General features: G+C 64.5%; 1 protein-coding gene across 1 annotated transcript; it reads left to right on the top strand.

Moving 5' to 3' along the window:
- Positions 1-906: 906 nt before the first annotated feature.
- CAPN15 (calpain 15) lies at positions 907-21,284 on the top strand. The gene is made up of 13 exons (XM_073214448.1): positions 907-4,053; positions 8,229-8,521; positions 15,471-16,923; positions 17,716-17,924; positions 17,999-18,182; positions 18,261-18,484; positions 19,125-19,250; positions 19,329-19,481; positions 19,791-19,952; positions 20,027-20,253; positions 20,449-20,615; positions 20,687-20,865; positions 20,932-21,284. Exons 2-13 carry the CDS (start codon positions 8,340-8,342, stop codon positions 21,107-21,109), a joined length of 3,444 nt encoding a protein of 1,147 aa, XP_073070549.1. The 5' UTR covers positions 907-4,053; positions 8,229-8,339; the 3' UTR covers positions 21,110-21,284.
- The last annotated feature ends 4,094 nt before the right edge of the window (positions 21,285-25,378 follow it).

Genomic DNA, 25,378 nt, shown 5'->3' with positions numbered 1-25,378 from the left:
AAGCGCAGCGGCCTGGCGGGCGTGGCCTCGCCCCTTCCTCCCGCGCAGGGCGCGCTGGGAGCCGTGGCGCCGGTCCTGTCGTCGGCGCGTCCCGCCGCCTCTCCGAGCCGAGCCAGCACGCAGCGTCGCCCGGAGCACCGTCATCTCCAGCGGCCCTGGAGGGCGGGGCGGCACGGCACGTCGGCCGGCTCCTGGAGGGCGCCCGTCGCGCCAGCGGAAGGCCGCCTCCGGGAGGACTGCAGCTCCCGGCCTGCCTCGCGAGCGGGGCACCGCCCCGAGCTTCCGGCTAGCGGCGCCGCGCGGGCCTCTGGGAGCCGTAGTCTGGGCGCCCGATTCTCAGTGCCGCGTGCGCCCCGGGCGCGCCGCAGCCGCGGGCCTGGTCGGGTGCTACGTTACGGAGGTGGCGTAGGCGGCGTCGGACGCGGGGGCGTGGGAGGGGGCGGGCGCGCGGCAACGCCACTGGCGCGGGAGGCGGCAGCGGGGCCGCCCTCCGGAGGCAGAAGTTGTGGACCGGCCGGCGCAGGCGAGGGGGCCCGGGGCCGCGCCGCCCGGGCCGCGGGGATTGAGGAGGTACCGCCGGGCTGCGGAGGTGAGTTCCGCCGGCCGGGCCGGGTCGGGACCGGAGGCGTGGCCTGGATCCCCGCCGAGCCGGGCCCGCGGGCTGGGCCTCTCGGCGCCTCCGGAGACGGGCCGGGCCGGGCGGGGCGGGCCGCTGCCCGAGGGTCGCCGGTGGGGACCCGGGGCGCCTGGACCGCTGAGGGACCAGCCCCAGGACGCTTCGGACCCGGAGGCGGCCGCGGCCCCGGCTGCCCTTGAGTGCCCTTACCTCCCGGCAGCGCCCAGCCGGGCGCGTTAAGGTACGTGGCCCGCGGTGCCGCACCCCCAGCGACCCCGGTGCCCACTGGCCCCCGGATTTCCCTTCCCTGCTGCCCCGGGCTGGCGCCGGAACGACGCGGAAGTTTGAAGGTGGTCCCTGGGAACGTGTGCCCGGCTGCCGGCGGATCGGCCCTTCCTGGCGCCCGCATAGGGACCTCGCGGCCCTGGCCCGGGAGCCCGCGTTGTGGCGTCAAGGGACCCCGGCCGGGCTCGCTCTCAGGGCCTCCGTAACGCCCCGGAATCTGTGACCAGACCGAGGCTACGAACCCGAGAGAGACGCCTGGGAGTTTGGGGTCCCGTAGGCCCCGGCGTTCTGTGGGGAGAGCGGGCTTAGCTGGGTGCTGAGTGCGGTCCGTGCCCCTCCCGAGAGCCCCTCCTTCGGGGGTCCCCGGGCTGTGGGAGGAGGTGGGGGGGCTCCATTCCCCCACACCTGAGCGGTTCTCTCAAAGGGGGAGAGAGAGCTTCCCCGGCCCAAGTCACAGAGGGAGGACCCCCGACGGACAGGGGACCTGGGCGTCCCTGCAGGGGCCCGGCCCAGGAAGCAGCCTTGCAGGAAGCCCGCGCAGCCTGGCCTTGGGGTGGAGCGGGTCTTACTTCCTCTCAGCCCAGTCTCCCGGGCGGAGCACCCCTCTTCCCCCTTCCCATCTGAGCCTGAGTATCTCTGGAGCTTGTTCCCCTGGACAGATGGACCTCTGACCTCGTGACCCGAGAGCCAAGTTTTAGCACCCCTGGGCCCGAGGCTCAGGGACCTCGAGGATAGAGAGGGACCTACAGCCGCGGGGCTTGGGTCTGCTCAGACAGTGCACTCCGAGAGCAGGACGTGGCCAGACCCTCAACCCTGCCCTGGTGGCGGCGCCTCTGCCCCACTCGCGTCCCTCCGCCCTTCACCAGAGAGGCCAGGCCTTACATTTGCTGGGCCTCCCTGCAAGCTCTCCCGGCCTGTCGCATGGGCAGCACCCTGGTGAAGCCCCGCTTTGCAGAGGAGAAACCAGCGCCAAAGGGCGGCAGCTGAGGCTACATGTGCGGGTCTGTGGCCTGAAAGTCGTCTCTTCTACCTCATAACACCGCCTGCTGTGTTTGTCTTATTCGTTGGAAAGAAGGATCCTGCTGCCTAGAAATCCTTGAAAACTACAGATATTGTTCATGGGCTTGAGCTGAAGAGGTGGCCATGGTCATGGCCGTTCTGGGTAGAGCAGGCTCGAGGGGCAGCCAGTTCCTCATCCTGCTCTCCTCTCCTGCCTGGGCTGCACGGACACTCCTCATGCTCTGTACCTTTGGTGCTGCCTTGCGCCCCGTTTTGCAGTGCCCAGCACCTCTGGGAATGTCCCAGAGCAGGAATGTGATCACATTTCTCACCTGACTTCTGCCAGACTTGGCACAGATGCAGGTTCCCCTGCCTTCCCTACTTCCCACTCTGCTAAAAAAGTCTGGGAGTTCTGCTGAGACTGACACCTGGCATCATCCCGTCAAGCTGACCCTCGGTGGGTGCCCAGCACCATCCCATCCATGCTGAGCAAGTGTCAGTGAGCATGCTCTCTCAGCTGTTCCCACAGGCAGCTTTGGTCACCCTGGCTCTGAAGTTCAAGGGAAGCAGCCCGGGTTGGCACCCCCCAGCTCTGGGGGGTCAGGAGTGGACTCCCCGGCTCCTCTCAATGAACTGGAAGGAAGCCGCGGGTTGATGTTGGTCTCCTCCACCTCTCCAGCTTGGAGACCTGCCCTGCCACCCTGTGTTGCTCAGTGGGTCACATCACTGCTCAAGAGCCAGGGGCTGTGGAGGACAGAGGGGTGTCCTAGCCCAGTGCAGAGACCCCATGAGGGGCAGCACGGGGCCTCCTGATGCTGCAGGAGGGGCCACGGGAGGGAAGATAGTGATGCACCATCACCCCAGTGACACCAGGGGTGAGTTCACAGGAGCCCCAGGCACGTGTGTAGGGCTTGGGCTCCCTCCCATCCTAGCAAATGGCATCACGCCTCAGCAGCTCCCTAGTGGATGGCGCTGCAGGGCATCAGGAGGAAAACAGGTGGATATCTGTTCTGGGCAGTGGCCCGGCGTGTCTGCGTCTGGAGGAAGGCTGTGTCATGGCTTCCTGCTCGCCCATCTCCATGCACGCAAACCTGAAGCAGGGGATTCTGCCTCACACTGACTACCTCCACGCCCAAGCTTCTCAAGAAAGTCACCCTTTGGAATTAAATACACCTTGACTCTCTAGGGCCTGCTGCCCATCGCCAGTTCCTCTCCTCTCCACATTTTAGCAAGAAAGGCGGCATGTTCTGAAGCTTTCTGGGACCTGGCCATTCCTAAAGAGGGGGCTACAGAGAGGCCTGAGCTTGTGAGGCCCAAGCCACATGGCTCCCCTGACTACTGTCTGCCTCCCTTTGGGACAAACTGAAGGCCCTGTGTCCCCCGTGAAACCTGTTTTATGAGGTGAGAGGTCACTGGCTGCTCCACCACCACTTGGCATACAGAAGTGCCAAAAATCGAGAGTGCCCGTCGGTGCTTTTCTCTTACTGCTAGAAGTAGTAATCACCGTTAAATGGGATGGGATCTGGGGGCTGGAAGCAAATCCCCAGAGTGCATGTCTCAGCTGGCTCCCAGCTGCCTGGTCCAAGGCCCCTGGCCATTCCTGGGCCATCGAGGTTTCCCTGACAACACCACCCTAGAGAACAACTTCCTTTTTCATGACCAACTGAGGTGGCGTATGACTCCAAAGACGAGGAAGGGCAAGGAGTGAACCCACTCCCCTGGAGGCAGCCCTGGGACCCTCATGAGCTCCTCAGGGTTGCGAGTGGTTCTGAGAGGCCCACCTCTGCTCCCGCCCTGAAGGGGAGGCCTTGGACATGGAGCAAGTCCAGCCATGGGCACCGGCCATTTGGGACCAGGGTCAGCAGGCAACTCAGTGGCGAGGAGCCCAGCACGTGACCAAGAAGGGCCACTGCCTCAAGGCACGTGTGGAAGGGCGATGTGGAGCTGGGCGCGTCTCTTCTCGAGCTGACAGGAAGTGCTGGGTGCACTTGGACCCTGCCTTTTGGCGCTGTGCCTGGCTCTCGGGTGGTTTGGGGCGACCTTCAGCAGAGCCTTCCCAGCCCGCCTGTCAGGTCCGCACTGTCAGGTGTTTGCTCCACTGGGCTGGCCCAGCAGGCAACAGATGGCCGGGCTCTGTTCTCCTGAGGGTGACGGTGAGTGAGTGGAAGCAGCCCTAACCCAGGAGGGACACGTGGGATGCGAGTGCACCCCCTCCCCGAGGCCACATAGGAAGCAGAGCACCTGGCCCGTAGCAGTGGCTGCTGCCCTGGCAGGTGGCGCCCGGCCTGGGCCCAGGTGTGTCTCTCTGGCTGCCAAGCTGCCTGCCCAGTGTCCTGTCCCACTTGGGCACCTCTCCCTCACAGCCCCACATGGGCAGGAGGCCTGTCCTCTGGGCCCTAGGGTTTTGAACAACCCCATCTGCTGCCCTCGATGGCCCAGGAATGGCCAGGGGCCTTGGACCAGACAGTTGGCAGCCAGCTGAGACAAGCCACATCACATGTGCCTCGAGCCTCCTCCAAGTGAGGGGCAGATACAGCTTCCAAAGTGATGAAGCCCCAGGCCACCTTCCAGGGAGTGTTCCCAGGGCAACCAAGGGTCATTCCTTGTGCAAGCCCGTATGTGCAGACAAGGGACAGCCTTCAGCATGGCCCTGGCCTGTGCCGCGACCCAGACCCCACTGCTGACAGAGCCGCTTGTTGTGGCCTTGCCCGTGCCAGGCAACTGGGACTTGGCCATGGGCTTGTCATTCCTGGGAGCCCTGCAAGGCCGATAACAGGGTCTCACCAGGCCCTGTCTGCCATCGCTTTGGTGTTGCCTCCAGGTGGAACCCTCAGGTCCCCGAGGGCCCATCCCTGACCCTGGGCCTTGCTGTCCCCCCACCCCCAGGGGAATGGGCTGGTGAGCTGCCTGAGCCCCAGGGCTGCAGGGCAATGCTGCTCTTACTGTTCTGGGGTGGGAGCTGGGAGTCGGCCCCCTGCAGGCAGGAGCTTCACTTCCTCAGCATCTGCCCAGGCAGCAGCCCCCAAGCAGGCATGGGCTGGGGCACAGGCCATGGCTCTTTGCATGTCCCCGTCTCAGGGCTGATCTCAGGGGCCTGCTGGGGTTACTGTGGCTCGTGAATGCACCATTTGTACAAGATAGGAGATGGGTCTTCAGTAAGGCCTAGTGAGGCTTGCCCTGAGCGTGCGTGGTCAGGACCCACCCAGGGAGAATCAGCCGGTGGGAGTGTGTGCAGTGTGGGCAAGGACACGGGCGCCGTGTGCGTGAGGGGGGCATCGGACAAGGTCAGCACTGCATGTCCGCGAAGCCCAGCATGTCACGCGGGACTCAGGCACCCTGTGCGTGTGCCCCATGGGCTAGCACTGGGGACAGCCCGTGCTGCCAGCCCTGCGCAGACCGGTCCCGGGCACGTGGAGCTTCCACCCCTCTGGCCCGGTGGGGGCCTGGGGTGCAGCTCACCCCGTCTTCTCTGCGGCCTTCTCCTGCCTACAGGCTTCTTAGCTCACAGGCCACAGTCGCCCCCCCTGGGCATCAGCACACCCCATCCCTGCCAGGTCATCTCCTTGCTGGTGGAAGCTACTCACCTGCCACCCGCAGGGAAGTGCCCACCAGGCCCGTGACCCTGTGACTCAGCACCTGCCCCGGAGGGCACGTGAGGTGGCATGTCGCCGCTGGGCCCCACCTGCTGTGACTGAGAAAGGTGTGCCCCATGCAGGGCACCGAGGAGGGGTCCATTCATCTGGCCCTGCATGCCCCCGTCATTCTGAGGGCCAGTCCCCAGCTGTCCTGAGTGTCATGCTGGGCACACACCTCACTGGGCTGGGGGACGGGCCTGCCAGCCCCTGCTGATTGGCACCTTGTCCTTTGGGGCAGTGGCAGATACAGGCCACTGTCCCGTTTAAATGTAGGGCAGCCGTTCCCAAATGACGGCAGGGAGGAGCTGGCATGGGCTGGGGGCCACGGGCAGTGCTTCGTCCTGAGATGCTACGCCTCAGCGCCAGGCCCCTTCCCCCAACCCAGGAGACTGGCAGTGCCCTCATCCACTCTGGCTTATGCCAGAGACTAAAGGACGTGCTCCTCTTAAGACATAACCTCCGAACCCCATGGGCAGGGCTGCTGCCACATCCAGGCACGTACAGCTGCCTGGCCGGGCCGGGGCCTGGTGGGTGTCCACTGGTCAGGGGGGCAGCGTGCAGGCAGGCGGGATCAGCATCCATGTGCACTTGTCCAGGGGAGGAGCCACCCCGGGGCCCTGCGGGAGAAGAGGGCAGATCCAGGCCTGTCGCCTAGCATGTGGTTTGCCGCGTCTGCAGCTCTGACTCAGGGCACAGCCTGGGGGCAGCACTGACCAATCCCGGCCCTTTGGTTCTGCGGTGAGGCCAGCATGGGTGCTTGGCGGGCACGAGCCGGTGGTCATGTGCTGGGGGCCCCTGCTGTGCCAGTGGCTGGCCAAGCGCCTTGCCCAGCCAGGGCACTGCTCCGCGTGGTCTTATTCCCAGGGGCTCTTCACCATTCCCAGTGGGTGTGCAGGGGTTGGGGTGCCCTCATCCCTGGGATTCCCTCTCCGCCCTTTCCAGCCACCTCCTGTCGGCCCCTCCTCTCCCAGAAGAGGCTGAGACCCTGCCGTAGGCCCACCCCCACGGGCCTCTGGCTGCCCTAAGTGGAATCCATGGGGCCAGTTCCCCCTGCCTGTCGGGGGCGGGTGCATGCAGCTGCTTCGGGGCTCTGTGCCACGTGCTCTGCCCACATGCAGAGGCAGGGCCTGGCGGCCACCACAACATCACTAATTCAAGCCCCACAGCTGACGGCCTACTTAGGGCGTTGGTGGAGAGCAGGCGGGTCTTTGGGGGAGCTCGTGCTCTGCGCAGCGCCAGGCCCTTGGGGCCAGCAGGTTTCCCCAGAGGCCCAGAGCCATGTCCTCACTGCACTGGGGCACCGTCACCCTCAGCTCTGCCTGCGTCAGACTGCCAGGTGCTGGCCCCGACTACAGCCAGCCCTGTCTGCCCCCTACCCGTCCTCCACCCTCACGGTGGACACAGCCAGAGCTCTTGCTGAGGACAGACCGGCTCTGGGCCCTCTCAGGAGCGGGTCTCTGTGGGCGCCTCCGTTGGGCGTGATCCGACTCAAGCCCTCCCCTGCCCTGCCCTTGACCTGTCGGGATCTGCCTGTGAGAGGGGAGTGGACCCTTTTCCCATGAGGGGCTCTGCTGTGGAGTAGGGTTCTGTTGTCCAGCCGTAATCACGAGCGAGGCCGGCGTCTTGAGTGACCCCCAGTTGTGGGCGTCAGCCAGCAGTGCTGTGGCGTTGCCTGGAGACTGCTGACCCCAGGGTGTGGCCTGTCCACGAAGCTCACATGTGGATCTGTCTCACTTTCACGTGGCACAGTGCTGTTCTGGGTGTGCTGGGTTCTGTAAGGTGTGTGACTGAAACTGGTTTGACCTGACCTCTGCCACGGGCTGTGCGAGAATGGCTCCCACTGGGTGGCAGACAGCCCTTTGCGGGCTCGGGTCTCTGGCCCGCGCTGGGGCAGACCTGACGGGATGCTTGCAGGGCCACCCAACCAGTCAGGGCCGGCTCTGCCCTGCCCCACCCGCCCCACACCCCAGGAGGCCCACCGGGCAGATTCCACTGTAGCATGGCTGCTCTTAGGGCGCAGGGGCCCAGGCTTCCGTCCTGTGGCCACTCTCCGGCGCAGGGCAGGGAGCCCCACACGTACCCTGGGTGTGGCGTGGTCCACGTGTCAGGAAGAGTCAGGGTCCCCCAGCCCCAGGTCCCTGCGGCTATTGGAAGTTGGCGTGGGCGACACAGACCCGCGGGTGGGCGGGTATCTTCCCCGAACCCGACGGTCCCCTGCCTGCAGCCTGGCCAGTCCCCCAGCTCCCTCCTGGTCGCCCACTGCCTCTGGCCCGGGAGCCCCTTTTCCTCCAGAAGCGCCCGTGGGGGCCATGCTCTGGCAGGAGAGCCATGTCAGCCCTGCTGCGCCTGCTTCTGCGCTTTCCTTCTTCAGCTTAATGTCCCCCAAATCAGATCATCTCTTTCTCACTGAGGGCTGAGCCACACCCCAAAAGCCAGCAGCTGGTGACACGGCCGGCCTTCCCTGTGGCTCTCAGGAGTGGGGGAAGTCGGAGCAGGGCAGGGGTTGCCTGTGACCCCAGTCCTGGCCCTGCGTGTGTCATGCCCTGGTGGGTGGGTGCTCGGCACCCGCCCCAGCTCTCCTCCAGCTGGTCCTGAGGCCTCGTGAGCGCTGGGGCCCCAGGCTCGGGGCCTTGTTCCTGTGAGTCATGCTGTCCTCTCTCTTCTTTTCTGTCTATGTCTATGTGCCTGACCAGCCCGGCCACCCCGTCTCCCGTGTGGGCACTGCCCTGTCTCCATGCTCCGCCTCGCCTTCTACCGGCCGCGTGTGACCAGGCCCGGCTCTCAGCACGGCCGCTGCGGGGGCCATGGGGAGCTCTGCCTCCTCGCTGGCCACCGAGACAGAGTCGGACCACGGCTTCCCTGGGGGGCCTCCCTACCCGGGGCCTCCGGCAGCTGCCAGCTGGTGTAGGAGCGGCCCTGGGGTGCCTGTCTGGGGCGGCACACTGGTCACCCGGCAGCACCTGCCCCCACGCCCTCGGGCCCGAAGGTAAGAAGGGGAGGAGGCCCCGGGAGTCTGCAGAGCAGTGTGCGACTGTGTCAGGGTGCCCCCTCCTCAGCAGGGAAGCAGGGTCCCTTCTCTGCTGCTTCTTCTGGCGACTCTCTCCAGGCTGCTGCGTCCTGGGAGGCTTGGCTGGCTGGCTGGCTGGCTGGAGGCGGTTGGAAGGCACGTGCAGCCTGCCTGCGGGGCTGGGGCCGGCCGGTTCTGGTGCCAGAGCGGCTGCTTGCTTGGGAGTGAGGGGTGCTGCTGGTGCTGGTCCCACGTGCTGAGAATGCTGGCTGGGCCCCCACCAGGACCTCGGGGCCCCTCTGTACTGTCCTGCCCTGCTGGCCTGGGGCTGTGCGGCAGATCACGTGCTGGCTGCCTGCTGCTGCAGTGGCACCATGCTCACCCGGGCCTCCGAGCCCAGGCTGTCTGCTGGATCGCAGGAGAGCCTCCCTCAGGGGTGCTGGGCTGACTGGCGGGGGGCGCTGCTCAGGCCTGGGTGGGTCGGGCCTTCCTTCACGCACCCTGTGCCTCACTAGATGGAGGGGCCCTGGGGGGTCCAGGCACCCTCTCCCTCCCAAAGGCACCTGCTGGGCTGGGCTCAGAGGTCACTTCCCTAGGGCACAGCTCCATTGTGTGAGGTAGTTCTTGGTATCTGTGTGCCCCGGGCATGTCCTGGGTCAGCGGGCAGCAGGGGGGATGTTGGGGTGGTGATGGAGCTGAGGTACCAGTGGGAGAAGTTAGTGTGGCCCTTGGGCACCTGGGGTCCCTCCCACCCCAGACAGCCCTTGCTTCCGTGCAGACAAGTCACGTGGTGCATCTTCCCTGTGTCGGGCCTCTGTCACTGCGTGTCATGCAGAGCGCGTCCCCTCATGGCTGAGTCTCAGCTCATCATGTGGACGGCCCACATTCTGGTTATCCGCCCCGGAGTCACTGGGCATCCGGTTTGTCTCCGCTTGGTGTTCTGGGTCATGCTGCTGGACCGGTCCCTACAAGTTTTGTGTGGACGTGTTTCTCTCCCTCTTGGGTCAAGCCCTAGAGTGCAGCTGCTGGGGTTCGGTTCCGGGAGTCTGACTTCTGAGCAGGTGTCGGCCGCACCATCTTGCCATCCCTCCCCACGTGGCAGCAGGTCTCCCTGCCCCTTGACGCTGGACATCCGAGTGGGGGTTGGGCCTCACTGGGGTTTGGCTTGTATTTCCTAGCGTTCGTGATGCTGAGTGCCTTTTGTGTTTTGACCCACTGCGTGTCTTACTTCTATTTATTCTTTGGGGCAGATGGCTCGGAGTAGTTACTGGGTTCCCGGGAGGGACGCTGAGTGGCAGCTGAGCTGAGACCCTGTGGGGTTTGCCAGGCGGCCCCCTCCTCGGAGGCGTGCTGAGCACTCCGAGGCCGTGTGTGTGTAGACTTCGGATCTGGGCACAGGCCGCCAAGTCAGTTTCCTGGTGACCTTCGCCCTCTCTCATTCTCTGGAGCTCTTGCCAGGCTCCTCCCAGCAGGGCATTGAGCAGCGGCCTCCCTTCGTGCCCTGCAGTTAGGCCCAGACCTCACGCAGTTCCCATCTGCCACTGGGAGCAGTGGAAATACCAGGCCAGGGATGAGAAGGGAGGGTGGGGAGTTAGCCAGCAGGCGTCAGGAAGAGGGCAGAGGCTGGTGGCCACGTGGCCCCAAAGGACAACTCCCGTGTACACCCAGCATGTGTACACACACATGTAGCACTCTGTCACAGTCTGGGGACAGCAAGTGTGTGCACAGGGGACAGTCCTCTGGACCCTTCCCCCACTCTGCTGGGGCCTTGGGACGGACAGCAGCCCCCACTGCACACTGAAGAGCCTCTAGGCATGCCACCTTCTTGGCCAGGACCACCCGTTTGCACCCGTTGCCCTAAGGAAGCCAGGAGAGCCGGGGTGGCCAGCCAGGCTGGGGCAGGAGCTGCCAGGCCGTGGCCCAGGGGCTACTGTCTTTAATCAGTAGGGATCCACATCGACATCACACCCACAGGCTCTGGGCCTCCCCTGGGGACACACAGACGAGGAGGAGGACAAGCTGGCTGAGGGTGACCTCGGAGGCAGGCAACCCTCCTTGCAACTGGCGGTACGTCCAGACTTCCTGCGTGGCCTACCCAGCACCCCATCCTCAGACCCGCTGGCTTGACTGAGGTCTTCACGTGTGGACACCCAAATATTCCTCGGTTCTCCTGGGGAGGCAGATGCGGTCCCCAGGCCAGGCTGCACCCTGTGGTGGACAGGCCATGTCCATGTTCCTGCAAACACGCATGTCCACAGCACACAGGACTTGCAGTATGCCTGAGAGCAACCCCATAGCCTCCCTCTTGAATCGAATGGAGTGCTGGCCACTCCCAAGGTAACTGGGGGAAAGCGGGTACTAGGTGTCAGCTTTGTCCAGACAGTGGCCTCGGTGTGCCGCTCGCCTCAGCCTTTCTGTTGTGAGGAGTGACGCAGTTGCCTTCTAAGAGCAGCCCGTTTCCTCCCAAGGTGTGACCGGTCTGTGCCCTGGAATAGGGGCTTGTCTCCGTGAGTGCCGTGTGACCTGGGAGCCTCTCAAATCGCGTTTCTGGTCTGATCTGGGTTCCTGGTGCCAGTGTCTTACCTGCAGGCTGTTTGGTGGTCTGGCTTCATCGAGTGTCTGCTGAACACTTGGCTTCCACAGCATGTTGGGGTGGCCAAGGGAGGTGCGTGCCCCTGCTCAGGCCTTCTCTGGTCACTAGGTCACTGACCCCCAGCCCTGCCACCTGTCCTGGGAGCCCTGTGGCTGCGCCGCCACCACCGTTCCTGGGGGCCTCCTTCTAGCCGAGTGGCTGCTGGTTCTGCCCTGTCTGGCCACAGGGCTAAGTTTCGTTTGTATGCCTGGTTCATTTAAACCTTTTGTAAGCTCCAGACACTCTTCCTGAGGTGCGTTGTCCGCCAGCACGGCTGAGAGAACTGCCATGTCTCGCCGGTGTCCTTGGGTGCTGGCCAGGACCAGTGGACGCTATGTCTTCTGTTCATCCAGGCTCTAGCCAGGGACTGGCCAGCTGGTGGGCACGAGGCTGAACGGGCCTTGGGCTCCCTCCTTGCTTAGTGCATCTGGGACCACCAGGGGCCTGGAGCTGAGGGTGGGTGTGGCTTAGGAGGGCCATAGGCCACCTTTCCTGGGGGACGCAGGGGCCTAAGTCTTCTGTCTGGAGACCCCTGTCAGGCACAGGTGGTCTGAGTGGCCCGACCAGCTCTTCAGTCCCCAGAGTCTGGGGCTGGGGTGGCGGCTGCCCAGGACCCAGCGTGTGCATGCACATGCCCGTGGGCTCGCACTGTGCCCCACACCTTGACTGGTGGGGGGGGGGTACTGGTTGTCTCTAGGCCAATTTCAGGAAGCCAAGGCCAAAGCTGACCTGGCACCGCCCCCTGTAGGCAAGGTTGTGGGCAGTTGTGAGCCTTGGCCGCTTGTGCTGAGAAGGCGGCGTCACAGTGTTTGCTCTGTGCCCTGGGAAACGATCTCATTGCTCAAGGGGTTTTTTTTTTGTGAAGAGGAACTTTTTTTCATCCTGAACCTGAAGGGTTTGGCACAAACATAGCATTAGATGTGCAAACTTCATGCCTTTTTGTACAGAACAGTTGATTCTTCTGCCAGGCGGAACAGCGGTAGCAGTGCAGGAGACAGCCCCTCGCACCTAGATGGGCCCTGGAGAGGCAGGCTGAGGGGGCAGCCCAGACCCACCCAGACCCAGCCCAGCTCGGGCAGGGGGAACCGGAGCTCCCCTCCTGGACTGCAGGCCTGCGCGCCATTCTTCTGCACCCCAAGGAGCAGAGGCCCAGCGAGGAGAAGGCGGGGAGGCCAGTGCCTGAGAGCCCACCAGCAAGGGGCTGTGTCCCACAGCTCCCAGCAGCGCAGGGGCCCCCGGGAGGGTAGTCTGCGTGCCAGCAGCGGGGTCCTGGGAGCCAGGCACCCTCCACGTGCCCCCACCGCCACCCTGCCACAGGCTTGGCGACACGGGAAGTGCCACATCCGTGGCGGCACGCCTGGAATGCAGGAACCTGTGTTCCAGGCCTAGGGCCAGAGGGTCTGCCGAGCGCCGGGAGCGCAGACTCCTCAGCAGACTCTGTGTGCTCCAAACATGCAGCCAGAGGCCCTCTGGGCCTGGGGCCTGCTGCAGGAGGGCAGGGGCCTGCCGCCTGGGTCTTTCCCACAGCTTCAGGTTAGGCTGCTCAGGACACAGTGGTGCCAGCGGTGGCATGCCCCGTCTCCCACCTCCCCAGGCTGGGCAGCCCGCCTGCGGCCCCGCACAGCCCCGTGAGTTGCCAGATGCAGAGTTGGTCTTCCCTGCCATGGCCCCCTGCACCCCAAGCTGAGCGCCATGAGAGGGCAGGGTTTGTGTGTCGCTGTGCTCTGAGCCCCACCTGGCAGGGCTGGGTCTGCAGGGCCTGACAGCAGTGGGCTGGTAAGTGGAGTGTGCCCAGCCCCCACAGAGCGGGCCATGCCGCCTTGACTAGGGCCCAGGGACTGGGTTGTCAGCCAGACTACTGGGGTAGCTGGAGTTGGTCAGTCCTGGGGCCTTGGCACAGGGCCAGGAGGGCTTTGGGGCTGAGCCTTTGTCCTTGGCTGGGAGGACTGTCCCCAGTGGGCACATCAGAGCTGGCCCCTGTCAAGTTCCCAGAAACACTAAAATGAGAGGCAGCTGGGCTAGGGAACCCTGCAGGTGACCCTGAGTCAAGGGACCCCTACCACATGCTGCGGGGGCCATCCATGGCCTTGCCCTTCCCTGTGCCCATGCTGTTTTTGAGATGAAATTCACTTAACATAAAACTGATTCAAAGTGAATGCTTTAGTGCATTTCGTCCATTTGTGTCATGGTACAACCGTCACCTTTGCCTAGTTCCAGAACATTCTCACCTCCCCAGAAGCCCTGTGCTCCTCAGCCCTGGGGACCACCAGGCTGCTTCCTGCCCCCATGCATGTGCCTGTGCTGACACTCTGTGTCGGTGGGGTCCGTGCTGGTGGCCTTTTGTTTCTGGCTTTTCACTTCACACGTTTTCAAGGTTCATCCACAATGTGTGTATCCTAATTTTTTATTTTTGTGGCTGAATAATACTCCACATTTCTTTTATCCCTTTATTCACGGATGGGCATTTGGGTTTGAACCTTTGGAGGGTTGTAAGTAGATCTGTACCAATGTGAGTGTGAGTGAGAATGCTAGTTCTGAGTTCTTTGGGGTCTGACCCAAGGGCGGGAGGGCTGGTCATTATGGCAGCTCTGAGCACCTGCCAGGCCAGTTTCCGAAGCGGATGTGCAGTCCCACATTCCCACCGGGAGTGGAGGGAGGGCCCCAGCTCCCCACACCCTTGCCAGCACTGGTCATCATCTGCACTTTGATTCTGGCCATCCCAGTGGGTGTGAGGGTCTGTCTCGTGGTTCGATTTGCATTTCCCTGATGGCTGGTGATGTGGAGCATGTTTCATGTGCTTACTCACCATGTTTTCCTTGAGAGGAATGTCTGTTCAAGTCCCCTGCCCATTTTGAACCAGGTGGTTTGTCTTTCATTGAGTCGTAGGCATTCTTTATATATTCTGGATATGAGACTTTTATTAGATGCATGATTGGCAAGTATTCTCCCCCAGTCTAGTGGTCCTCTTTCCCCTTTCTCAGTAACGTCCTTTAAAGCATGGGCATTACTAATTTTGGTGAAGTCTGATTTTTTCTCCATCTGCCTGTGCTTCTGGTGTCATATCTAGTAGTCTATCACTAAATTCAAGGTCATGAAATTTCACCTGTTTTCTTCTAAGAGTTTTATAGTTTTGCTCCTACATTTAAGTCATTGATCTATTTTAATTTCTGAGTATGGTGTGAGGTAGGGGTGTAGCTTCATTCTTTAGTGTTTACATCCGTGTGTTGATTGGCCTTTCGCCCCAAATGGTCTCAGCACCCTTATCAAAAGTCACTTGATCACATCACTTCGTGTTTATTTCTGGCCTCTGGATTCTATTCCATTCGTCATAGATGCCTGTACCATACTGTCGTGATTTTTTTTCTTCTTTTTCAAAATTGTTTTGCTAGTTTGGCTGGGGGACTTTCAGTTTGGATTTTTGAATCAGCTTTTTTCCACCCCTGAAAAAACAAGAAACAAAGGCCGTTGGGATTTCGATAGGGACTGCACTGGATCAGTAACCCCTGATCAGGGTGGTGCTGTCGCCATGACTACGTGAGGTCTGATCCGTGAGCATGGGATGTCTTTCCATTTATTTAGGTGTTCTTTAATTTTTATCAGCAATGTTCTGTAGTTTTCAGAGTATAAGTCTTTCACCTTAGTTAAATTTATTTTCAGGTGTTATATTATTTTGGATGTCTTGGTGAGTGGTATTGCTTTCCCGCCTCCTTTTCAGACTGCTGCTTGCTGGCATAGAAACACAACTCATGTCTGCCTGTTGACCCTGTGCCCTGCAGCTTTGCTGAATTCATTCATTAGCTCCAGTAGGTTTTTTGTGGATTCTTGGGGTTTTCTATATGTAGGATCATGTCATCTGCAAATAGAGGTAATTTTGTGTCTTCCTTTCCAATTGGATGCCTTTTGCCTCTCCTGCCTGGTTGCCCGGCTGGAACACCAGCACGGTGCTGCCAGGCAGTGCTGAGCCCCTGGTCCCGAGGGAGGCAGCCAGGCTGTCAGCCCTAGTGTTCGCTGTGGGTTTCTGCAGATGCCTTGATTCTGTTGAGGGTCACTTACTGTGTCCTGAACTCATCAGGGCCCACCTCCGCATCAGGGCCCCGTGTCCACTTCCGGAAGGGGCAGGGGACAGAGCCGCGGAGGCCTCTCCCTTCTGAGTCCTCGAGCTACTCGTAGGCTGCCTGCTGGGACCTGACATCTCACAGCCCAGAGGGCACAGGTCCCACCAGCCTGACACCCTGTCTCAGGCAGAGACTGGGCCCCATCCTGTGCGCCCGCCGTGACCAGGGCCTTGCCTTTCAGCCACACGCGCTCATCCGGGCCCATGGCCGCGGCTGGAGAGTGGTCCTGCACGCGCTGCACCTTTCTGAACCCGGCCAGCCGGCGCCAGTGCTCCATCTGCGAGGCTCCTCGGCACAAGCCTGACCTTGAGCAGATCCTGCGGCTCAGTGTGGAGGAGCAGAAATGGCCTTGTGCCCGCTGCACGTTCCGCAACCTTCTGGGCACAGGGGCCTGCGAGGTGTGTGGCTTTGCCCCAGAGCCCGTGTCCGGCACTTCCCCACTGCCTGTCATCAACGGGGTCCAGCCCAAGCCACCCGCTGTCCTGGTGGAGCCCAAGGGCAGCTGCAAGGAAGAAGCAGGTCCTGTGCAGACAGCGGGGCTGGCAGCCCTGGAGCCAGCCAGGGGGCAGCCCGAGGAGGAGAAGGGGGCAGCAGAGCCCGGGGGTGGCTGGGCCTGCCAGCGCTGCACGCTGCACAACACGCCTGTGGCCAGCTCCTGCTCTGCCTGTGGGGGCCCCCGGAAACTCTCGCTGCCCAGGATTCCTCCTGAGGCCCTGGTAGTCCCTGAAGTTGTGGCCCCTGCAGGCTTCCATGTCATCCCTGCCCCACCCCAGTCTGGGGAGGGCATGGAAGCCGACCCTCCCTCTGCCACTGACCAGGAGCCCCCCCGAGTACCGTCCTTCAGCCCTTTCTCACCCACCCTGCAGAACAACCCTGTGCCTCGCAGCCGCCGCGAGGTCCCCCCCCAGCTGCAGCCACCTGTGCCTGAGGCCGCCAAGCCCTCATCCTCTGCAGGCCCCAAGGGGACCCCGCAGGGCCTGGGGCCAATGGCAGCCGGGGCCCCCTGCCTGGCAGAGCTTCTGTCAAGCAAGCGGCTGAGCATGCTGGAGGAGGAGGCGCCCCAGGCCAGCCCCACGCTGCGTCGGTGCAGCTCCTGCTCCGCACCCAGCCCCGGGAGCCCTGCCTGCTGTGGAGCCTGCGGCGCCTCGCCGGGCAGCGATGCCATTGACCTGGCCGGCGACACGGTGCGCTACACACCAGCCAGCCCTTCCAGTCCCGACTTCACCACCTGGTCCTGCGCCAAGTGCACCCTCAAGAACCCCACTGCGGCGCCCAGGTGCACAGCGTGTGGCTGCTGCAAGCTGCATGGCTTCCAGGAGCACTGTGAACCCCCTGCCCGCTGTCCGGATGGCAGCGCCGACAAGCCCGGCCCCTGCCCTGCCCACAAGGCCAGCAGCCTGTTCCCCACAGCACCGGACCGCATGGGCCAGTGGGCGTGCCCCGCCTGCACTCTGCTCAACGCGCCGCGTGCCAAGCACTGTGCTGCCTGCCACACGCCCCAAGTGCTGGTGGCCCAGTGCCGGGGAGCCGCGCCCCTGAGGCGCAGGGCGAGCGTGCACGTGGAGAAGCGGAGGCAGACGGACGAGGGCGAGGCCACCGCACTCTGGGAGAGCATCGTGGCCTTCTGCCGCGAGGTGAGGCGGGGCAGCTGCTTCCGCGGCTCCTTGTCCTCCCCACCCCCCAAAGGCCCCCCCTGCTTCCTCTGCCTTCACTGCTGTCCCTTCCCAGCAGGGCGGGGCTGGGGGGCCTGTGGTGAGGGGGCGCCACCCTCTGAAGGTGGGCCGGGACACCGACTTGCCCTTCACCTCACCGTGACCAGTCGCACTTGCTCCTTCACTGTGCCCGTGAGCGTCCCTGACCCCCTCAGGCGTGATTTCCCACAGACGGAGAAGCTGCGGGGAGGCCTTGTGCCAAGATGCAGACCTGCCGAAACAGCGGGGACACACTCTCGTGCCCCTCTGCTGGTGGGGCTGTGGCCCGGTCCAGCGTGGCACCACCCCTGCAGCAGCTGGAGGGGTATCTGCTACCCGCCAGTCTGTCCAGAGGCTTGTATCCTGGCTTCTGTCCCAGCCAGGCCTCCCCTTCTATCCTGGAGCCACCCAGGTTCCCTGCACCCCACACCCGCCATCCCGTGGCCTCCAGGCTGGTGGCCACACAGTTCCCCCAGGGCACACCTCCCACAGAACCATTGCTGGCCTACACAATCTGGCTGGCTACGGTCCCCCAGCCATCATGGGTCACATGAGGCCCAGCTGAGCCCTCCACACGGGTCAGGGCAGCTGTGCACATACCCACCCCTTCCTTCTGGGTCTGAGGCAGCATCTCAGCACTCCCCTGGGCAGTGGGTCCGGTCTAGCCAGGGGAAGGGAGGCGCGGCCGGACCTGGGCCTCCCAGCCCGGTCTGAGTGTGGCCACGCTCTCTGCAGAACAGCGTGAACTTTGTGGATGACAGCTTCCCCCCCGGGCCCGAGTCTGTAGGCTTCCCTGCGGGTGACGGCGTCCAGCAGCGTGTGCGACAGTGGCTTCGGCCACACGAGATCAACTGCTCTGTCTTCAGGGACCATGGAACCTCGTGGTCTGTGTTCCACACTCTCCGGCCCTCAGACATCCTGCAGGGGCTGCTCGGGAATTGCTGGTGAGTGTCAGGTGCTTGCAGAGGGGCTTGCGTGGACATTCTGGCATGCTCATGGCGAGGCCCTGGCCCTGCAGGTTCCTGAGTGCACTGGCTGTGCTGGCAGAGCGCCCTGACCTGGTCGAGCAGGTGATGGTCACGCGCAGCCTGTGTGCAGAGGGCGCCTACCAGGTGCGGCTCTGCAAGGACGGCACGTGGACTACGGTGCTGGTGGACGACATGCTGCCCTGTGATGAGGCCGGCTTTCTCCTCTTCTCACAGGTGGCAGGGTGGCAGGTGTGGGCGGGCATCAGCCGCGCAGCAGCATCTGCGGCCTAGTGACTCCAGCCCCTCCTGCAGGCTCAGCGGAAGCAGCTGTGGGTGGCCCTCATCGAGAAGGCGCTGGCCAAGCTGCACGGCTCCTACTTTGCCCTCCAGGCAGGGCGCGCCATCGAAGGCCTGGCCACGCTCACCGGCGCCCCCTGTGAGAGTCTGGCGCTGCAGGTCAGCTCCACTAACCCCCGCGAGGAACCCGTTGACACTGACCTCATCTGGGCCAAAATGCTGAGTTCTAAGGAGGCTGGGTAAGAGGGGCGGGCGCTGGGGTGGTAGAGGCGTTGGGAGGAGAGGAGAGGTGAGGGGCCAGCCGGGCCAGGGCCTGGAGCCTTGGGAGATGGAGGGCTGGCACCCCCTGACCTGAACCCCTTGTTGACAAGATGTTTGGGCACAGGCTGGCCCCCCCTACAAGGCCTGGCCGGCAGCCCCGGCAGCCTCATATGGGCCTGTGATGACTGTTAGCACTTGCGCAGAGCCTGGCGGAGCAACCCCTCAGAGGCACCTGGTGGGGGCAGGAACCACTTTTCTGGGACCTGGCATGCACTGGACAGCATGTCTGGGGGTACCCAAAACCCTGGGCCTGGGAGAAATGGCTTGCTGGCGCTGGGACACCCAGCACGTCTGCTCCCCCTCGGGCGGCCACGGCCCTGAGCCTGAGGACCAGCCAGCCTCGTCGGCCTCCCAGGGACCCAGGCCTACTGTGCCCTGAGCTCTTGGGTCATGGGGGGGTGGGGGCAGCAAGCACTTCCTGAGGCTCCTGTGTTTCCGTGTGCCCCCAGGATCTGCCCTCCCACAGGGCAGGGAGGGCTCCACTCCCACAGCCCCACTGACCCATGGAGCTCCTGTTGGCTCAAGGGCCCCTGTCCAGCGAGCCCCCTGTGCCCACAGGTTCCTCATGGGCGCTTCGTGTGGTGGAGGCAACATGAAGGTGGATGACGCCACCTACGAGGGCCTGGGCCTGCGTCCCCGCCATGCCTACTCCATTCTCGACGTACGAGATGTCCAGGGCTCCAGGTGGGCCAGCCGCGGGCCGCCGGGGCAGGGTGCTGGGGGTGCTGGGGGTGGCCTGGGCCTCAGCTCTGTGCTCCACAGGCTGCTGCGCCTCCGGAACCCCTGGGGCCGCTTCTCCTGGAATGGCAGCTGGTCGGACGAGTGGCCTCACTGGCCGGGGAATCTGCGTGGCGAGCTCATGCCGCATGGCAGCAGCGAGGGTGTCTTCTGGATGGAGTACGGTGACTTCATCAGGTACCTGGGTGCCCTGAGCGGCGGTGCCCAGCGACCGCCCCGTGCCTCCCCTGCCCCAGCCACCTCTCTGCCCTCACTTGTCCTGCCCTGGTGAGCCCGCCGTGCCCTCCTGCCGGACCCAGGGCGGGCCCTTCTGGAATCCGGGTCAGCACGGGGTCCGCGTGGCTTCCTCAGCCAGGGCGCTGCCCTCCCTGGGTCATGCTGCGGCCCAGCGCCCCCTGGTGGTGTCCAGGGCTTCCCAAACCGGTCCTGAGGTGGGAGGGCAGGGCTAGGGCAGGTGCACTCAGCAGGCGCCCTCTCGCCGCCCAGGTACTTCGACTCGGTGGACATCTGTAAGGCGCACTCGGACTGGCAGGAGGCCCGGGTGCAGGGCTGCTTCCCTCGCTCGGCCAGCGGGCCTGTGGGGGTGACTGCGCTCACCGTGCTGGAGCGCGCGTCCCTGGAGTTCGCCCTGTTCCAGGAGGGCAGCAGGTGGGCGGCACGGGCGAGGGCAGCAGCGGGCCAGGCCCACAGGGGCACACCCTGTGACCCACGTCTGGCCGCAGGCGCTCCGACTCGGTGGACAGCCACCTCCTGGACCTGTGCGTGCTGGTATTCCGTGCGTCCTTTGGCAGCGGCGGCCGCCTGAGCCTGGGCCGTCTCCTGGCGCACAGCAAGCGTGCGGTCAAGAAGTTCGTCAACTGTGACGTCATGCTGGAGCCCGGCGAGTACGCCGTGGTGTGCTGTGCCTTCAACCACTGGAGCCCGGGCGCGCCAGGCGCCCCGGCGCAGGGTGACCGCCCCACCCTGTCCCGTCCCCACCCAGCCCACCAGGGGGACCGCCAGCCCCACTCCATCCCCACCCACGAGGGTGGTCAGACCACTGCCCCACCCACACCCCTGCCCGTGTACCCCACCACTCGGGGGGACCGCTGTGCTCTGACTGCCCCAACCCACTGTCCCCCTCACTCGCACTCTCCCCTCACAGCCTCCAGTCCCACCGCAGGCGCCCCACGCTGTGCCCTGCAGCCGCCAGGTCACGTGCTGGCCGTGTACAGCTCCAGGCTGGTCATGGTGGAGCCCGTGGAGGCCCAGCCGACCACACTGGCGGACGCCATCATCCTGCTCACGGAGAGTCGGGGGGAGCGGCACGAGGTAGGCCAGGATCCAGGTAGGGCAGGGGGGGCAGGCCCTGCCCAGCCCACATGCGCTCTACCTGTGTCCAGGGGCGTGAGGGCATGACCTGCTACTACCTGACGCACGGCTGGGCGGGGCTCATCGTGGTGGTGGAGAACCGGCACCCCAAGGCCTACCTGCACGTGCAGTGCGACTGCTCGGACAGCTTCAACGTGGTGTCCACGCGGGGCAGCCTGCGCACCCAGGACAGTGTGCCGCCCCTGCACAGGTGGGCCCCGCGCTGCCCCTCCCTTACCCCCGGCCCCTGCTGGCCCTCACCAGCCACCTCCCCCAGGCAGGTCCTGGTGATCCTGTCCCAACTGGAGGGCAACGCTGGCTTCTCCATCACCCACCGCCTGGCACACCGCAAGGCGGCCCAGGCCTTCCTCAGCGACTGGACCGCCTCCAGGGGCACCCACAGCCCCCCACTCACTCCCGAGGTCGCTGGCCTACATGGGCCCCGGCCGCTGTGACTGCCCCTCCCTCACCTGCCCGCCCCCTACACGCACTTTACCAGGGAGACTCCAGCAGAGGACGCTTGAACCAGAATCTCAGGACCCCGCCCGGGGAGCCGCTGGGTGCTGGTGCAGCCCCCCTGGGCCTTCCTCCCTGCCCCACCTCCTGCCCAGAGCCTCCACCGCCCGCGGAATACCTCTAGCCCGCGCCTCTGGCGCTCTGACTGGCTGGCCTCGGGTCGGGTTCAGACTGCCAGGCCGAGGTGAGGCCGCCCCTTCCTGGTGAGCCTCCTGCCTCGGGGCGGCAGCCAAAAGCTCCATTCACAAACCAAATCTGGGCTGGCACAAGGCCAGGGCCCCGGGAGGAGAGCAGAGACCACCCCCTTTGTGGGGGTCAGAGACCAGGACCCCAGGTAACAGCAGGGACTACCCCTGTGAGGGGGTCACACCAGGACCCCAAGGTGAGCAGGGACCACCTGTATGAGGGGCACAAAGTCAGGGAGGGTCCTTCTCTCCCCAGCTTGCCCCCCAGAGCCCATCTCCCCACCCCCCAACAAGGCAAGCAGGGCTCCTGGGGTTCCCAGCCATGTGTCTTAGGCGGCATGGGCTTGGGGCCGGGGATGGGGTGGGTCCCAACTGCCTCTCTGGCCACACTATGCAATTCCTGGAGTGCCCACCAGGATCGAAGCCATGCCTGGGGTCTGCAGGCCCAGGTAGCAAGCAGGTCAGGACCTACAGGTTGGGCCCCGGCCCAGCCGTGCTGTTGGTGAGGTGGTTTGTCCTTAGCATCACCTGACCTCTGCCAGGAGGACTAGGGTCCAACAGAAACCTTTGGCCAGCCCTGTCCTGGCGCACACAGGCGCAGCCCCTCTCGGGCCTGCTTCAGAAGCCCAGGAAGCTGGGCAGCCGCTGGCTGTCGTCCCTGCCGCTTGGCTGAGCCGGGGCTGTGTCAGTGTCTGCCTGCAGATGTCTGAGGCCAGCTTCCTGGGGTGCTGCCCAGCCTCACTGCCCTGCAGCCCCCAGGTGGCAGGCGGCCTGCCCACGTGCCCTCCCTTCCTGTGGGGCTTGCAGGGGATTTTACACCTGGGGAAAACCGGGAAGCACTACACTCCCCTTGGGCCTCCTTTATGTCGCCTCCTGTTACTCCGAGCTGTGAATATTTTTAACCCTGTACATGCGGCCAGCTCTTCTGACAGAGACTCTTTTGTCGGTCGTCAGGCCCTGTCCCTAAGGGATGACTCCATGGGTGTTTCCAGACTCAGGCTCCGATGGACCAAATAAAAATGCTGTTTTGTAATGATGCTTCCTGTCTGTCAGGCCCTCCCAGGGGGTCCCCAGCTCCATGCCTCCTCTCCATGGGCAGAAGGGCACCCAGGCCTGCCAGGTGATGGCACCTGGGGGTGGCTTGCCGGTGCTCAAGGTCAGCCCCGCAAGGAGCCTTTGCCCTACTCACCGGCTGCCCACACCCCAGGGAGGACCAGGCAGAGCGGAGGCTCGGGCCAGGCCCTGCAGCGGTCCCACGCCGACAGAAGGGTGATCCGTACGTGTGGCTTTGCGCAGCGAGACGTCTGTGTCCAGGCGGCCTGTCTGGATCGGTCAGTCACTGGACAGGGGCAGGCGGGGCAAGAGGCTGAGCAAGGAGACAGGTTTCCATCTGTGGCAGGTGGTGGCCCTGCTCCTCAGTCCTGCTCGGTCCCAGTTGGCCTCAAGTTCCCTCCCACCCATTCCGGGAGCCATTCCTGTTTCAGGGTGGCAGCCGAGGCCAGGCCCCTGGAGCAGCTCGCCTGTGCAGATGGAGGGCTGCTGAGTGGGGGCTGGGGTGCAGAGGCCGGCACTTGGGTGTGAGAGGCCTGTCACAGGTCGGCGTATCGGATGCGGATGCAATTAAAGCCACCAGCAGTGCTCGCTCCGGGCGGCCCTCGGGCGGCAGGGAGCTGCCACTGCAAATCTCACCTCAGCGCCCAGATGCCTGCCTTGTTCCACCACGGCTGCGTGGATGCACCGGACCTCCCGCGGGGTGGGACCAGCCTGCCCCACCCTCACGTGGGCACAGAGCTGCTCCCGCCCATGCAGTGACCCCCACATCCCTCCAGCCCCAGGACGGCCCCGGGGGACAGGACTCAGGAGGGCAGCCGGGGTCTGATGCCCTTGTCATCAGTGGGGCCAGGGACACCCTCCCTGCTCAGACTCCGGTACAGGGTGTCCCCAGTCCCAGGGGGCACAGAGGGATGTGGGAGAAGTTGAGGGGCCCCACGGGAAGGAGCCTTAGACACAACACCCACAGGAGGTGCTGGGCAGGACTGGGAGGAGAGAGCATCTGCACCCAGGCCACGTGGGGGCACTGGATGGGAGCCACCCAGGTTGGGAAGGGCCAGGAGCCACCCCTCCTCGCCGGGTCCCAGCTGCCGCCTCTGGCCGCCACCCCCTGTGTGTCTGTCTCCCTGGCCACTGGGGCTCCTCATCCCCAGCTCCCTGTTCCCCCTCTCCCTGCATCCCAGCCCCCTCTGGCTGTGCCAGGCCCTGGCTGGCCTGTGTCCTGCCACGGCCCATTCCCGGTCTCACCCAGCTGCCTGGCTGCCTGCCTGTTGGCCACAGCGGCCTCCCTGGGCTGGGCAGCGGTGTGCTCTCACTTGTGAGGTGTCCCTGTCACAAGCACTTAGTGTACAAATTAGCCGCAGCCTCGCATCCCCAAGCAACTCTGGGCACTGGGCCCTCCCGCCTGCCTGGGGCGCCCGGCCCGTGTGCACCCCTGGCTGCCTTCCCACCACCAGGTGGGAGCATCCCCACCAGCCATCCAGATCCTTCTGGGGGCCCCAACCTTGACCACAGGGGTGGCCGCAGCAGGGGTGGGAGGTTGTCCAGAGAGACCCTGGGGGTCAGGTTCAGGGCCCAGCACCTGGATCCTGGGTCTACCTGGAGGGCAGGTCCAGGGCTGAGAGCCAGGGACCAAGACCTGCAGCCTACACAGTGGCTCCACAGCCCCCATCCGCCCCGCCCGTGGGCCGGCCTGCCACTCAGGCAGGGAAAATCATCTGTGACAGGCTCAGGAAGGCCTGGCCTGGGGGCCGCGGAGCTGCACACAGCTCCTCTCCCAACATATGGTTGCTGCCGGCCCCAGGCGCTGCTCGGCCAGTGCTGGCTGGAAGGCGGGTGGGGGCTCCGGTGGCCCGACCCTCTCATCCCACCCTCGTGGCCACGCAACTTCCTCAGTGCTAGGAAAGTCCCCCACCCTGCTCACGTTCCTCCCACGATGGTGCCACCCTTTGGACCCCTCCATTCCAGCAGCCTGAGACACACAGAAGGTCACCCGGGTGGCCACTGACAGGGCAGGTTCTGGTGGAGCGCGTGGGGGGAGCCAGCAGGGGCCCCTGCGGAAGCAGCCTGCAGCCAGTCGGAGGGGGGGACAGCAGTCATCTGACACCCCATGGGGCTGGAGCCAGAGGCCCTCCCACCGGGTAGGCCCTGCATGTGCCCCCATGAAGCCCCCCAAAACCTGCCCACAGCCCTGTCCACGCAGCCACCCAGCCCCACTGCTGGCCTCCTGCTGTGTCCCCTCAGGCGTCTCACCAGTGGTCTCGGGCTGGTGCCCAGGGCCTACTGGCATGGGCCTGCCCTCTTCAGCCAAGCACCGCTTTCAGCCTGGGGTCTCTGAGGCCACCTCAGTTCTAGAGGCAGAGGACAACCAAGGGCCTGGGGGCTCACAGACACTCGGGCTGCCGCGGGTCCCAGAGCTCACCATGAGTGGATGAGCATGAGCCGTGGCCATCCTGCCACATGGCAGTGACCCATCCCTTGGGCTCACAGGCCCTGCCCAAGGGCTCCAGTCTGCCCACTGGGTGGCCTGGCCTCTTCACCCATCCTGGAGAGGACACTAAAGAGACGAGACAAGCCTGCGCTGGGCACTGAGTCACGGGCCCTGCCTTCCCTGGGCCCACCGCCGACTTGCCCACGCGCACCCCTGGCATGCACACACAGCATTCATGGAGGTGACGGGGTGGCCAAGGGCGTGCCAGGCAGAGGAAGTTAATGGCTGGCTGGAGGTAGAGGGTGGAGCCATAGGCATCCACCCCACCTTGCAGCAGGACCAGCTGAGGACAGGAGGCGGCTCCCCAGGGCCCACCCATGCCAGAAGCACCCAGAAACCGAGTCTCCCCACCCACCCTGAAGATGAGGGACTGAGGCAGGGGCGCAGGCTTCGGGGCCATGTGGGTTCCCTGCCACACCTCCCCAGGCCCACGCTCACACAAACATGCAGGCGGCGGGTCCCAGCGGGTGGGTCATAACCCA

This window comes from Manis javanica, chromosome 10 (genome assembly GCF_040802235.1).
Source record: "Manis javanica isolate MJ-LG chromosome 10, MJ_LKY, whole genome shotgun sequence".
Lineage (NCBI taxonomy): Eukaryota > Metazoa > Chordata > Mammalia > Pholidota > Manidae > Manis > Manis javanica.
This window is presented reverse-complemented; position numbering and strand designations above follow the sequence as displayed.

Excerpts from the sequence above, each read along its gene's own strand:
- CAPN15 (XM_073214448.1), top strand. The coding sequence starts at position 8,340 with ATGGGGAGCTCTGCCTCCTCGCTGGCCACCGAGACAGAGTCGGACCAC. Across the intron at positions 19,482-19,790 it reads GAGTACGGTGACTTCATCAG|GTACTTCGACTCGGTGGACA; the intron begins GTACCTGGGTGC and ends CTCGCCGCCCAG. Across the intron at positions 20,254-20,448 it reads GCCAGGCGCCCCGGCGCAGG|CCTCCAGTCCCACCGCAGGC; the intron begins GTGACCGCCCCA and ends CTCCCCTCACAG.